The sequence below is a fragment of the Falco naumanni genome, chromosome 6 (assembly GCF_017639655.2).
Source record: "Falco naumanni isolate bFalNau1 chromosome 6, bFalNau1.pat, whole genome shotgun sequence".
Lineage (NCBI taxonomy): Eukaryota > Metazoa > Chordata > Aves > Falconiformes > Falconidae > Falco > Falco naumanni.
Window position 1 is genome coordinate 50,338,495 of NC_054059.1, and position 12,777 is coordinate 50,351,271.

General features: G+C 39.6%; 1 protein-coding gene across 5 annotated transcripts in view; it reads right to left on the reverse strand.

The window, feature by feature from the left end:
• The window catches only part of ADGRG6 (adhesion G protein-coupled receptor G6), a 112,261-nt gene that overhangs the window by 50,058 nt on the left and 49,426 nt on the right, over positions 1 to 12,777 (reverse strand). For 3 of the 5 annotated variants that reach the window (XM_040598806.1, XM_040598807.1, XM_040598808.1), the window contains exons 5-7: positions 8,113 to 8,181; positions 4,777 to 4,860; positions 284 to 3,325 (exon numbers count right to left, since the gene is read on the reverse strand). In XM_040598806.1, the coding sequence (XP_040454740.1) occupies positions 284 to 3,325; positions 4,777 to 4,860; positions 8,113 to 8,181 (3,195 nt within the window). The remainder of the gene's footprint in view (positions 1 to 283; positions 3,326 to 4,776; positions 4,861 to 8,112; positions 8,182 to 12,777) is intronic. The other 2 variants (XM_040598809.1, XM_040598810.1) reach the window with 2 other exon arrangements.

The following is a 12,777-nucleotide window of genomic DNA, read 5'->3' on the forward strand; positions in this document are numbered from 1 at the left end:
AATACATGGCAACCCAATATATTATCCTCACAGTCTCATGAGAGCTGTCTTAAAGAAGCACACAAAAATTAGAAATTACGTTATTGACATTTACTGTCACTAAGATGTTACAAATTCCCTTCTACTCTAATTGAATTAGTATTCAAAAATATTTTTGTATGCTAAATGGATCTATATCTAAAGGATGAAAGCTAGCTACTTCTACATTCAGTCTACCAACTGAATATCTAATAGATAAGATGATCTGTTTTTTTTCTAGATCTAACTTAATGGCTTGACATACTGTAGTTGACCTCAGGATGACACAGGCAGCCCAGCTCAGTGAAGGTGTAACATAAACAAGATAAAAAGACAGCAGGAGAGCTAGTAAGTTGTTTCAGTGGTGGGTAAAAGGTGGTATTTTGTCTTGTTCCAGATGGTAAATTGGCCAAGGAATGAAGATGTGATGAAGCTGATGACTGATGGTACATTACAGAAGAAACTGGCATTTGGGACTGCATGGAAGAGTGATGGATTGCTGCTGCAGGTGTCATCAGAGTGCCCTTCAAGATGGTCTCTTTGTGCTGAATAATAACTCCACTGTATGATGGTGGAAAAGGTATCACATCTTTCATTATTGCAGTTCTTGATGTCTCCAAAATAGAAGAGAGATTTGCAAAATGTCCATAATCAGCATTTTCAAAATCCAAGGCATGAGGACTAACAATATTCAGAGAAGACGTTCCTTCTCTGTCCTTGTTAAAGGATCCATACACCTTCTCTTCTGAAGCCCATTTGGAAAGCCTCAATATGTTTGTTGATGTCAGAACAGCAGAATTCCTTATGTCTTCATCATCACCAATGATTTCTTGTTCTACTGCCCGTAGAGAGTATCTCAGACTGTCCCCTTGATTTTCAGCGGAGTTTTGTCCTAAAACAGTTAGATGTCTTCTTGGTGTTACTGTGGTTGGCAAGCTTAACTCTGCTACATCCCACTGAGGGATCAGGCTTGGAAAAATTGTATCAAGATGGTTCTGAAGACTTTGTGGGAGTGGAGGTGTGGAGTAGCTATTAGGAGGTATGCTGATTCTGACTTTTGAGTCTGACTGAAGAACGTGCCTTAATTCCAAAGACAATGTCATTGGAAGGAAGTCAGAACTCATCAAACTTATGTTTTTTAAAAAAACACCTGCATCTATTTGAACTTTACTTCTTGCTTTATCAATAGTATTTGTTACAGCATCATTTGCTGAAAGACGTTGAGACTGTGGTGATCTGTGTGTTCTTGTACTGATTACTGTACTCTTAATTGGTGTATTGATCAAGAAAGCAGCTTGGCTATCCCTTGAGCGTGAAGTCTGGGATCCTGAATGTGTTGGAAGGACAGACACAAGCTGCTGCCTGTTGCTTAGGAGGGTCGTGTTGGTTTGATCAGTTATGTCAGTTCTGATTTGCATGTGCAAACTATCAAATATCATTAATTTTTCTGTGGAGTTTTCAAGTACTTTATCAAAGGGACTTACCTGTACCTGTAAAAAGGGTTGACTCAAAGATGCTTCCAGGGAAGGGAAAGGAAAATCAAAATAAAATTGACTGTTCAAAGACATGGTTAGGTTTGCAAAGTTCATTGCTGACTGCAACTGTGATATTGTCCTGCCACCACTTTCTGAAATTCTCTTCGAAAGTCCTGGCATAAATGAACTAAAGATTTGTGTTTCTAAAGTTGATGCATGACTAAAGAAGTTCATTTCTTCAGCTCTGTGATCTAATAATCTAATGGCAGATGTTTGTTCAGAGATACTGTCAGACTTAGCAGGTGAACTAATGGATGGCAATCCCTCTGTTGGGGAAGAAAGCAGTTTATTAAATAAAAGCCACCAATTTTCTGATGGCTCCCCAGAAAATACTTGAGATATTTCTTTCAAATGATAGGAAACAGTCCAGAAATTTGCTGTTAAAGAAGGGGAAATACCTACATATTTTGTTGGAAAATCCAAGTAACCTGAGTCCCAGGAGTTGCCAACTCTATTCTCTGGCTCTAATATGGAAAAAGCTGACTCTTCATTTTCATTACTATCAGGAAATGCATCTAAATTGTTCTCCAGCACTCCATTTCTTAGGGTCTCACTTGGCTTTTGAAAATATCCTGAATGTTTTAAATAATGAGACCAATAGTCACTATTGGATATAAATACGCTGTCACTTTCCAAATATAGGTCAGTCAATGATTGTTGATAAACAGGCAGGGTCGTTACAACGTGGTTAAATGCTGAGCTTATCCAGCCTCTTCCTACCAAAAGTGCTGAAAATGTTAGTAGCTCCCTACTGTGTTCTAGGACTGAATCTGTCTGTTGGACATCAGGCATAAATCTTGTGTATGATTTTTTAATGTTTTGAAAAAAAGTTGTTGGGTTTGCATGTGGAGTCTCCACAGAGGTTAGATTTGTAATGCCTCCTGAGTGATTTTCCTTAAGGTGCATAGATTTTCTAAATGGAAATTCACTGCTTGCTGCTAACAGAGAAAACATCTTCCTATCAGCATTGCTCTCTATCATTTCCAGGTTAAAACTTTCAGGTGTGAAGTTTAGAAAATCTAGCTTACTTTTTTGGAATGACGATTTCTCCTTTATAGGTGATATAGTTAACCTAGAATGTCTGTCTTCTTGAATGTCAGAGGTGGTATGATAATTAAATACTGTCTTATTCCACAAACTCACATGCTCCAAGACATTGCCTACATGCATGAAATTGGTTGTGCTGCTGTTGGAGGATGAAATCCACACAGTTTCTTTTTTGTGTCCGTAAGCATTGATGCTGCTGCTAACAGGAGAGTGGAACACTGACTCAGAATGATCTAGCCTATCTGCCAAAGTCCAGGCTCTCTCTGCATTAGGACTTCTGCTTTGAAGAAGAGGAACTGCTGCATTCACAGAAGGCTTGGTACCAGCATCTGCTGTATCAAAAGTGCCACGAAATGAACTTCTAGAATAATTTGAAATATTTACATTTGGTAACTGATTCGTGACAGTATTATCTAGGTCATTTTTTTCTGTAAAAGCAGCCAAGGTATTGTTGCTGGTCTCCTCAGAAGCATCTGATGTGGACACAGTTGGAAGAAACAAGCTGTACATGTGTTTTCTCTCTGGGTTCTCATCTGCTGAGTTTTTACTGAAATGGAGAGGCCTTTGTTTCACTGGCCAAATAATTGGGGTTGAGATAATTCCTATGGTTTTGACCCCTTTTATCTTAGATTCTTGCTGCCTCTGTGGTCGTGAATGGGAGGATTCAGGTAAACTTCTCTTCATTCGGAAGATAACTGTAGCAGGAAGACTGAATTCCTGCAGGTCTGTGTGTAGCAAGCCACAGAGTTAATGGATTAAAGAAAATATATGCAACTTAACTGTCTGTTCCTGCCTGCTCTTAGTCTAAAAATCAACTTACCAAGACTGGAAAATTATGCCAGTTAGCTGAGTTTAATTTTCTTCTACTGTAAATTAATTTGTGTTATTTTTCTTAGTACTTCTACTTTCTCTTGGGAGTTTCAAAGCCAAAGAAGGGACTTAATTGTCCAGTTTTTATTCATAATAACATTACGGCATTCAGTTCCTTCTGTAGTTACGAAAATCGGACTTAACTACTGATGGTGAACATAGAGTGAGTGGCTCCACAAAAAGAAAAAAGCACAGTTTGGAAGAAATTTTCAGTATTTTCTTCTTACTTCAACAGCTTAGTAAATTCAATCAGGCTTAATTCAGATAAATTCTTTTACACTGTCTACTGTACTGCATGATTGCCAATGTACAAGAAATTATTTGCCAAGAGAAAAAATACTCCAGGAACTTTAAAACCTACAGTAGCAACTGATGCATTTGGGGTGGGGTGTGGGGTGGGAGGGTGGGGAGGAGAAGAAAGAAAAACAAATCACAACCCCCCCAGGTTCTAATTTATTTCTGTGGAGTACACTGAAAAAATAAATCTTTACAAAAAATATCTTTAAGCCTAAGACGAAAATTGTAGAAATGTATCTCTGTGTGGTTAATAATGTTTAACAATGATCTTTAACAAATTAAGAAGTATTTTAACAGTGCCTCACAAAATGATGCTCAGTGTCTAGGAGACAGTGATATCATAGAATTTGAGAAAACCTTAAAAGAAATCCCTGCTTTTTTCCCTGTGCTAATAATAGGCTCATTTACTACCTTATTTTTTCCCTTAATCTTTCTAAATGAAAAGTGAATGATATCTGATACTGTCAACATTTTCCCTAGTAAAGTCTGATCCAGCTCTTCTTGAAGTCAGTGGAAAGATTCCTGTTGACTCAGTGGAAGTGGCTTTGCTCCATAGGAACGATTCCACTTGGCTCCTGTGCCTGACTAGTGAGGAACAGACAATCCCAGCATACTACCACCCTGGTTGCACAAACAGGAGCTAGACTATGCCTCATAATGTGCAGACTTAAAACATTTCAATAGGATGGTTCTTTTCAGACCCGTTTTAAAAATCCCTCTCCCTTCCCTTGTTATTTGCATGGGTAAACACAAAGTATGACACAAAGGGAGTCCCTTTTGTACAAGAGCCAGGTAAACATGAAACAAATAAACACCACATTTTGTTCTGTTCTCATTTACACCATTTTTACATGGTCCAGTGAAGCTACTCCTGATTTATTTACATGTAAATGAGATCAGACCTGAGACATGACCCTTGACATTATGATAGTATGAAAAAAACACCTCAAAATACAATAAATTTTCTCTAGACACAGTACAAGGAAAAATGTAACACAGGATTTCTTACCATTGTTTGGCTTATCGTTTCTATTAGTATCGGGCATGTTAGTGGAGACAGTGGGTGGTGTAGGAGTAGTAGCATTTACAGTAGCTGGTAATAAAGACGAGAAAGAGGTGAACTTGAATGAAACATGAATGTTAATAAGGTAAGACAAAATGGGAACAATGCATGGCAATGTAAAATGAAACCATCTGCACACAATGCCATAAATGTTAAATAAACACATTATTTTTTCTGCACAAAGATGAATGGATATGAACTGAGATCCCAGTCCTGCAATCTTCACTTTCACTGACTTCAGTGGGAATTTTGCCAGTGTAAGGTTTGCAAGATCAGTCCTGTACTTTCATAAACTCAAAATCCTCTTATGAGAGCTTCAGATCCAAACAGTTGTGCAAAGACCAGAAAATAGATCTTACAAGTTCTAAGAGGCATGCACTTAGAATATTGCTTGTGGAAAGAATAATTGTCCCTACTCAGGGACTGAAGATGACACACAAATGTGAAACTAAAACACCCACGTAAGAATCTAATTAACTCCATTGAACTGAAATCAGACCCAGAATAATTGAAGTGGAATATTTATTTTGAAAGCTTCATATAGGATCTCAACTGTACTGTTCCCACTGACACTAATGGGAGTCACTCCCCAGAACCCTGGCAAATGTTTCCCGGACAAAGCAGCTAGAACACTTCTCAAAATCAGTGAGGAGCCCAGACTGCAAATTTCACCCACAGCGGACTGGGAGGGTACACATGCTAGAGGAATTCAAAGATCATGACATTGAATTTTCAAATAATAGTTTGGAAAATAATTTGATTTTATTTAGTAACTCCCAGGGAATGCAAATGCATATTCTGACAGATTTCTTTTTCCTGAAAACTCTTTGAACAATCTGAAGGTTACTGAAGTATAATCTCACAGCTTTGCACAAGTTTTGAAGATTTTGAGCAAGAACCAACCTGGAAAGGTTAAATGACTGTATTTTAGGCAGAAATTGCACTTTGGATTTTTTGTGAGGTTGTTTTAGCTAACCTTTTTGAGTCTGAAAGTAATAAACTCAGGTTTCATCTTCGGGAGCAGGTTTATGTTCAGGTTTCAGTGAAACAAGAAACTTGGGAAAAGAGAAGGAAGAGTTGGACACTGCAGCAGCCAGGTTCTAACTGGGAAAGTGAGTGTATAAAGTGAACCTTATTATACAAAAAAAGCTGCTTTTATATGAAACTTTAGGGCTATATTGTCTGACAGGCAGACAAGGCTTCTTACTGATTGTATCTTCCAGCCAATGCTGTTAAAGAAGGCATCTTCCAATGAATGAAAATATTTGCTAAGCATAATGGAGAAAACAGATCTTTCATCAGATGTAGCTGACATAATCTGGCATCCACAAACTGTGTTACTGGTGCTCTTGCACAACACACAACAAACAAACAAAACAGGAATATAAACCGGCCTCTCAGTTTAAAATAAGTCTGCAGTGCTGACAGAAATAGACAGATGACTTTTTATGATTTTCATTACTATGACAATAATGATACTGATGATGAACAAGGTAAACCTCATCCACCACTTCCAAAGTGACAAACACAGAACACCAGTGACACTTTACCAAACACTTCGCAGAGAAGGAAAGAGTATTATCTTCATGCAGGTATTCGTAGTCTTTATTGAAGATGCGATGGTCTAAGACAGGGGTCCTCGAACTTTTTAAACAGGGGGGCGGCGCGCGGATGAAGTGGCAGGCAGTCATCTGCGGCTGCTTGGTTCCCCCCGCCATGTGTGTTCTATAAATACCGGGGGCCAGATTGATAACCCTGGAGGGCCATATCCGGCCTGCGGGCCGTAGTTAGAGGACCCCTGGTCTAAGAAGTTAAGAGAGGCAAGTTTGAAAGGTAGCATCTTTTATTAGAGGCAATATCTTCTACTAGACAAGTTAATACAGCTGGAAAAAGGCTGAGGCTTTCAGAAAGGCAGGCTTGTATCACTGAAAGTGTGTCCATTTCTGCAGCCGTATTAGCTGACCTAATGAAAGATATTCTCTGTCCTTTCACAACATGCCATTTTGATAGAGGGAAATGCTCAGAGTTCTTCCAAGAGAATACACAAAGTTCTTTATATGGTGGCTATATTAACCTTTACATATAAAAAGCCTAATACCGAATAACTGTTGCTGTGACATTTACCTAAGGTATTCAAGTAGCACTATTTAGATCATATTGTGCTTTGTGAATATGATGCCTGAAAATTACTGTTTGAAATCTGATTACAGACATAATTGGCATTTTACCTTCCCTGTGAAGACCAGTAGAATATGCTCTAAGAACCTGAATTAAATTTAACTCAGGAAAATCTTGGAGAAGTATACTGGAGACTGACATAGGTCTCTTAGTGGCTTCCCAAGCTGAGTGCACTTTCCTTTTTATTTTTAAACCAAGTCTGATTTACTTCTAAATGCTGGTTTTGAAAGAGTTCTGTGACTTTCTCATCCCCTTTTATACTTTATTCTCTTCTGTCTCCTTCTTCGGCCATTCAGCCTGAAAAGGGTTACAGAGCTAGACATTTTGGGTGCAGCTGCTGCTGCTGTGATTGAAGTTTAACATGGCATTCCACCTCATAAGCAGGTCTGTGTTCATGAAGGTCTTGAAAATGGGCTGATGTTGTTCATGTTGAACATTTTTATGGAACTTCAGCCTCTAAGCAGAGCAGAAAGAATTAACTGTCCTTGCATGTCCAATTCACATGGCATGAAATTCTTTAGGGTTTACCTATTCCTTGCGTTCAACTGAGCTGATCTTTAAAGACACCTAATGAATTCTTGTCTGGGGTGATTTTTACAATATTAAACCATTGGTAAGTGATGTAACAAGTATTTCATTAACCAATAGCTTCTGGATTTTGCAGTTTGATGTTAAATTTTTACCTGCTACTGTCACAAGTATCTATAGCTTATTGGGAAAAAAGTATGAATAGTCAGTTCCTTTATTTACATCTGCTCATTTTTTGTTTACAGATGCATCCACTTCTTACCCTGGTTAATATTTTACTGTCAAAATGTGCAGAAGGAGAAGAAATGGAGAAAGAAATGAAAGCACTCAATTAATTCAGTTTTGATATAATGAAGACTATTTGGAAAATGTATTATCAAGGGAGTGATCACATTTTTTCCACATATTGTACGTACAGGACACCCACACACTTGATGAGACTAAAGAATTCCTTTCCTTGCTATTTTTTATTGCAGTTCACCCTTTTAGAAACAATAACAAAAAAGAAAGGGAATGAAAACCCCATGGTAAAGGTTTACCAAAGATGAAACTGTGAAAATGACCTGGACTTCTTACCTTGGCAAAGGCTTCCCAGGTTTGCACAACTGGTTGGTTCAATTGCAGAAGAGGGAATTAGGTATGATCCTTTAGGAAAAGAAAGTAGAATAATTAGAAAGGTTTGGCTACTGGGCATAAAACTATCATGTCTCAAAATACACTGTATCTTGCCATGACAGTCTTCTTCCTAACTTCTCTCGGTGGCTAAAGGGATACTGCCATTTGCCTGGAAGAGCCAAAGTGTTCCTATTTTCTGTTGCTACTGAGGTATCCATGAAAACCCTGCTGACTTGCAAGTTACAGTATAGTTTTCTTAGCTTTCACTAAATAGCATTGCATTAAATGAATGCAGCTTGTGTGTACTCTGTGAAATGGCTTTAAGTGGAGGGGTCAGCATGGACATAGGATTTATGCAATCTTCATGAGTAATCATGTGTGCCTTGGAGAAGCAACCCTGCTCCGCTGCTGTGGCACAGGTTAACTGCCACACACTTGTGAGTAATCAACCTGTGACAGACACCAACCAGATAAAAGGTGATTAAACTTGTTCCTCTGCTCAGGGAGTGGGTGTGATCAATATTCTGGTATGCATGATTTATAAGCAGATAATGTTATAAGTCTGTATCTCTACTGAATTATTCATATTGACATGCACACACTGTGATGATCTGGAGACAAAACCAGGGCATATAAGAATGGCTACAGAAAAAGAACTGGTGAAACTGCATTAATGACACTTTGTGTATCCCAGCGGTTCAGCTGCAGATACAGCTGCTTTTGCATGCTGTGTTGAAAATAACGGGGCCATAGAGCATGGCATAATCTGAATCTACTGGGAGTGTTGCCCTTTTGGCTTTTGCTTTACTGCTTCAGAATCATATTGACTCAATGAGGTTCTCTCATGAAACATTGTATCCTTCCATAAAATTAAACAGCCACCACCCATCAGCTCATAAAGATAGCTAGGAAAATATTTCCTGTGATGCAAGAACAGATGAAGTACGGGGCCTCAACAGAGAAATCATGTCACACCACAGATACCATTACATGTATTGCCGACGAAAACAGGGCAGAATTTAAAACATGTGATCCTCAACAAATATTAAAACTCAGCATTTTTTATTTTTTTTTTTTTCCTTGGTACACTTCCTATGAACTCCAGAAAGGATGTTCTAAGTGATTCTAGTACCTCTTGAATGAGGGATTCCCCCCATCCCCCCCAATATATTTGATAATATTAAGCAGTAGTATCAATGCATACTGTAAGTTATCTCCCCTTGGTTCTGTATTATGGAAAGACCACCTGAAAGTTGGCTTCGAAAATCTGTAGACCTACATATTTTCTTCAGGGAGCATTTAAAAAAAGATCATGATTTTTATTTGGTGAAACTAAAGAAAAAAATCCAATCCATGTCCGATGGAGCCAATGCCGGCTGGCTCCAAGATGGACCCACCACTGGCCAAGGCCGAGCTCATCAGTGACTGTGGCAGCTCCCCTCTGACACCACGTTTCAGAAGGGGGAAAAAACACAGGCAACGGCAGCTGCAGCCAAAGAGAGGAGTGAGAACAGGTGAGAGCAACAGCGCTGCAGGCAGCCAGGCCGGGGCAGGAGGGGCAGGAGGTGCTCCAGGCGCCGGAGCAGGGGTTCCCCTGCAGCCCCTGGTGAAGGCCATGGTGGGCCAGGCTGTGCCCCTGCAGCCCATGGAGGTTAACGGTGGAGCAGATAGCCACCTGCAGCCCATGGGGGGACCCCACGCTGGAGCAGGGGGATGCCCAAAGGAGGCTGTGACCCGTGGGAAGCCCACGCTGGAGCAGGGTCCTGGACCTGTGGGAGGGACCCCAGGCTGGAGCAGGGCAGAGTGTGAGGAGCCTCCTGCCCCAGAGACAGCGTGTGATGGACTGACCGCAGCCCCATTCCCCGACCCCTGCGCCGCTGGTGGGGAGGGGGGAGAGAAAATGGGGAGTGAAGTTAAGCGTGGGAAGAAGGAAGAGGTAGGGGGAAGGTGTTTTTAAAGATTTAGCTTTATTTCTCATTACCCTACTCTGATTTGATTGGTAAGAAATTAAACTAATTTTCCCAAGTCGAGCCTGTTTTGCCCATGACAGTAATCAGTGAATGATCTCTCCCTGTCCCTGTCTTGACTCACGAGCCTTTCATTATATTTTCCGTCCCCGTCCAGCTGAGGTGGGGGAGTGACAGAGTAGCTTTGGAGGGCACCTGTCATCCAGCCAGGGTCAAATTACTACAACTGTATACTTTAAAGAATATTTTCAGTTAATATATTCAATAAGCTTTTTAAGTTTTAATTGGGTCGAATTCTGGCCAGAGTAGACATTCCCTCAGTGTTCACTAGAGCAAATGTAATGATTTGGATGCAAACAGATACTTGGCATAAGCTGCTTTATGAAGCCAAGTGGCATGGTCAGTAATGTGAACAGCAGACGTGGACCCGTACTATGGACCCTTTGTGTGATATTTCTCACTCCCTTCAAATGTCTAAAACTCTGACATCCATATCTGTTCATCACACTAGACTTTTTTTATAGTTAGTGTAGAGGAACAGGCACTCCTACAGCAAAAAACCTTCTGACTTCACTGAGACATCTTCTCCAGTATGAGACGCACTGATCTTTGGAACAGCTTTTTTTATTCCACTATACATAAACAGCATTGAGGGCAATTAGCTCAGCCTGACACATCAATCAGCTGCCTAAGGCGGACAGATCCCAGCCTGAGTTAAGGCTGACAGTGAAACTAAGAATTCCTCCGGCCTTTGGGAATGAAGGACTCGTGTAGTGTACACGAAGCAAATGCAATTGCAGGCATGGACAGACATGTGGCCACATTACCCTTAAACTGAATAGATAACATCCTGCTATAGGTGCAGCCAATGCAGGCTCCAAAATCAGTACCAGAAGTTGATTAAATGCTCCTCAGTTTGCCTGCACTGAGCTTTGAATTGGTGTTGTTACACCACTATCATTACCTAGACTGCTTGTTTTAAAATTATTCTGGATATCCAGGCTGTGTACATATACCTTTAAATGCAAGCTGTGCTAAGGTATGGCAATAAAAACAGAATTCAGTCAAGTCTTAGAGAAACACCCCACCATGATTGCACAGCTGTGAAAACATTAGTCTAAGGAATAAACTAGGAGAAGGTAAAACTATGAAAAGATTATCTGGAACAATTTGCCCGTGTTTTTATGCTCCATAAATCTACTTGTAAAAGCTTTGTCTGAAAACCCATGAAAATAATACCCCTTAAAAAATGTAAGCACTGTTCAGGCATGGATACATTGAGATCACTGCTAAATGCTTGGTTTGCTTTTTTGTTAAGTTACATGCCACTTTCTGAGGAAGCATTATTGGAGCTGTGTGAAAACCTTTCTTCTGCATAAATCCTTCCATTGCTGCTAAATGAAGCCTAATAAGTTAGAGTCATCTCCTGACTATCAGTGGTTTATTCATGGTTGTTAGCCTGACTCCAACTCTCCTGTTGAAGGCTGGTTTTACAATGAAGGCTTTTATTCAAGAAGATGAAGGGAAGAAAATTCTAACAATTCCATCTCTGGATTAGCAACCATTTTTTAAATTACACTGCACCCAGTATTTTCTTTTAGGAAACACTCTGGTTCAGGAAAGCCTGTATCACAGGGGATGATTTAACATCTCAAAAGAATAAGACTGAATAGTGAGTTAGTTTTCTCCTATGCTTAGATAGAGGAAATAAAAATGCTTATATATAGATACATTTGAAGTGGCTTGTATAGACACCTGGCCCTAACACATGAAGGCTAATATGTTTTCTAAAATAATTTTCTGCTTTAAGGAAAGAGTTGAACAATGGCATCCCAAGGAATAAGGCTGTGGAATGAAAGGAAGTGTATTGTTTCCATGTCGACAGCCTGTGATACTACATTTGTATCACAGGACTGTACAGTCTTTAACAGAAAGAAGGACAAGACCCATACTCCAGTCAGAAATAAATGAAACCACAACATTTACAGAGGCCTTGGTAGGTCATTTAGCAAAAGTGTTGTGGTAATCTTTGTAGTATAACAATGTAGGAGGAGTAAGATTTTCTTGGAAGTAATTTTCTGTCAGGCCAGTTTGTACTGATGGAAAAGCAGCAACTTTTTTGTCCACACCACCTTCATCTGTCACAGTCAATTTTTAGATCAGATTTTTCTTTGTTCTGGTGGAGGGGTGAAGGCACCTAGTTGCTTGTGATTTTATAGAGGTGTTGCTTAGATTTGTTTACCAGAGGCGTGCTGAGAGCTGTTCCAGCGAGTCTAGATGTGAATGAGTACCTCATGTTTTGGTCTGAGTAAACTAAAGCAAGCAAGCCTTTTTTTTTTAGCCACCTTAACCCCTCAAGAGCTATTAAATACAGAAATTATCACACCTTAATGATGCCAGCTTCTGTTTTAGAGCTAAGGATTCTCAGAGCGCTGACAGATGCTCTGCCAGGAGATGCTTATATTGACACTATTTAAGCTATGTTTAAACTAATAAGTAGTAAGGTGTCAGAGGAGCAAGAAGCAAAACTAGAAAGGACATGAGATATGAAGAGACCCCACGTGGTTCAGAAAGAACTAGTATTTTTAACTGTTTACTTTGATTTTTTGAGTGTTTTTTTTTTTAACAAATTTGTTTTTGTTATAATAGCAAGGCTCAA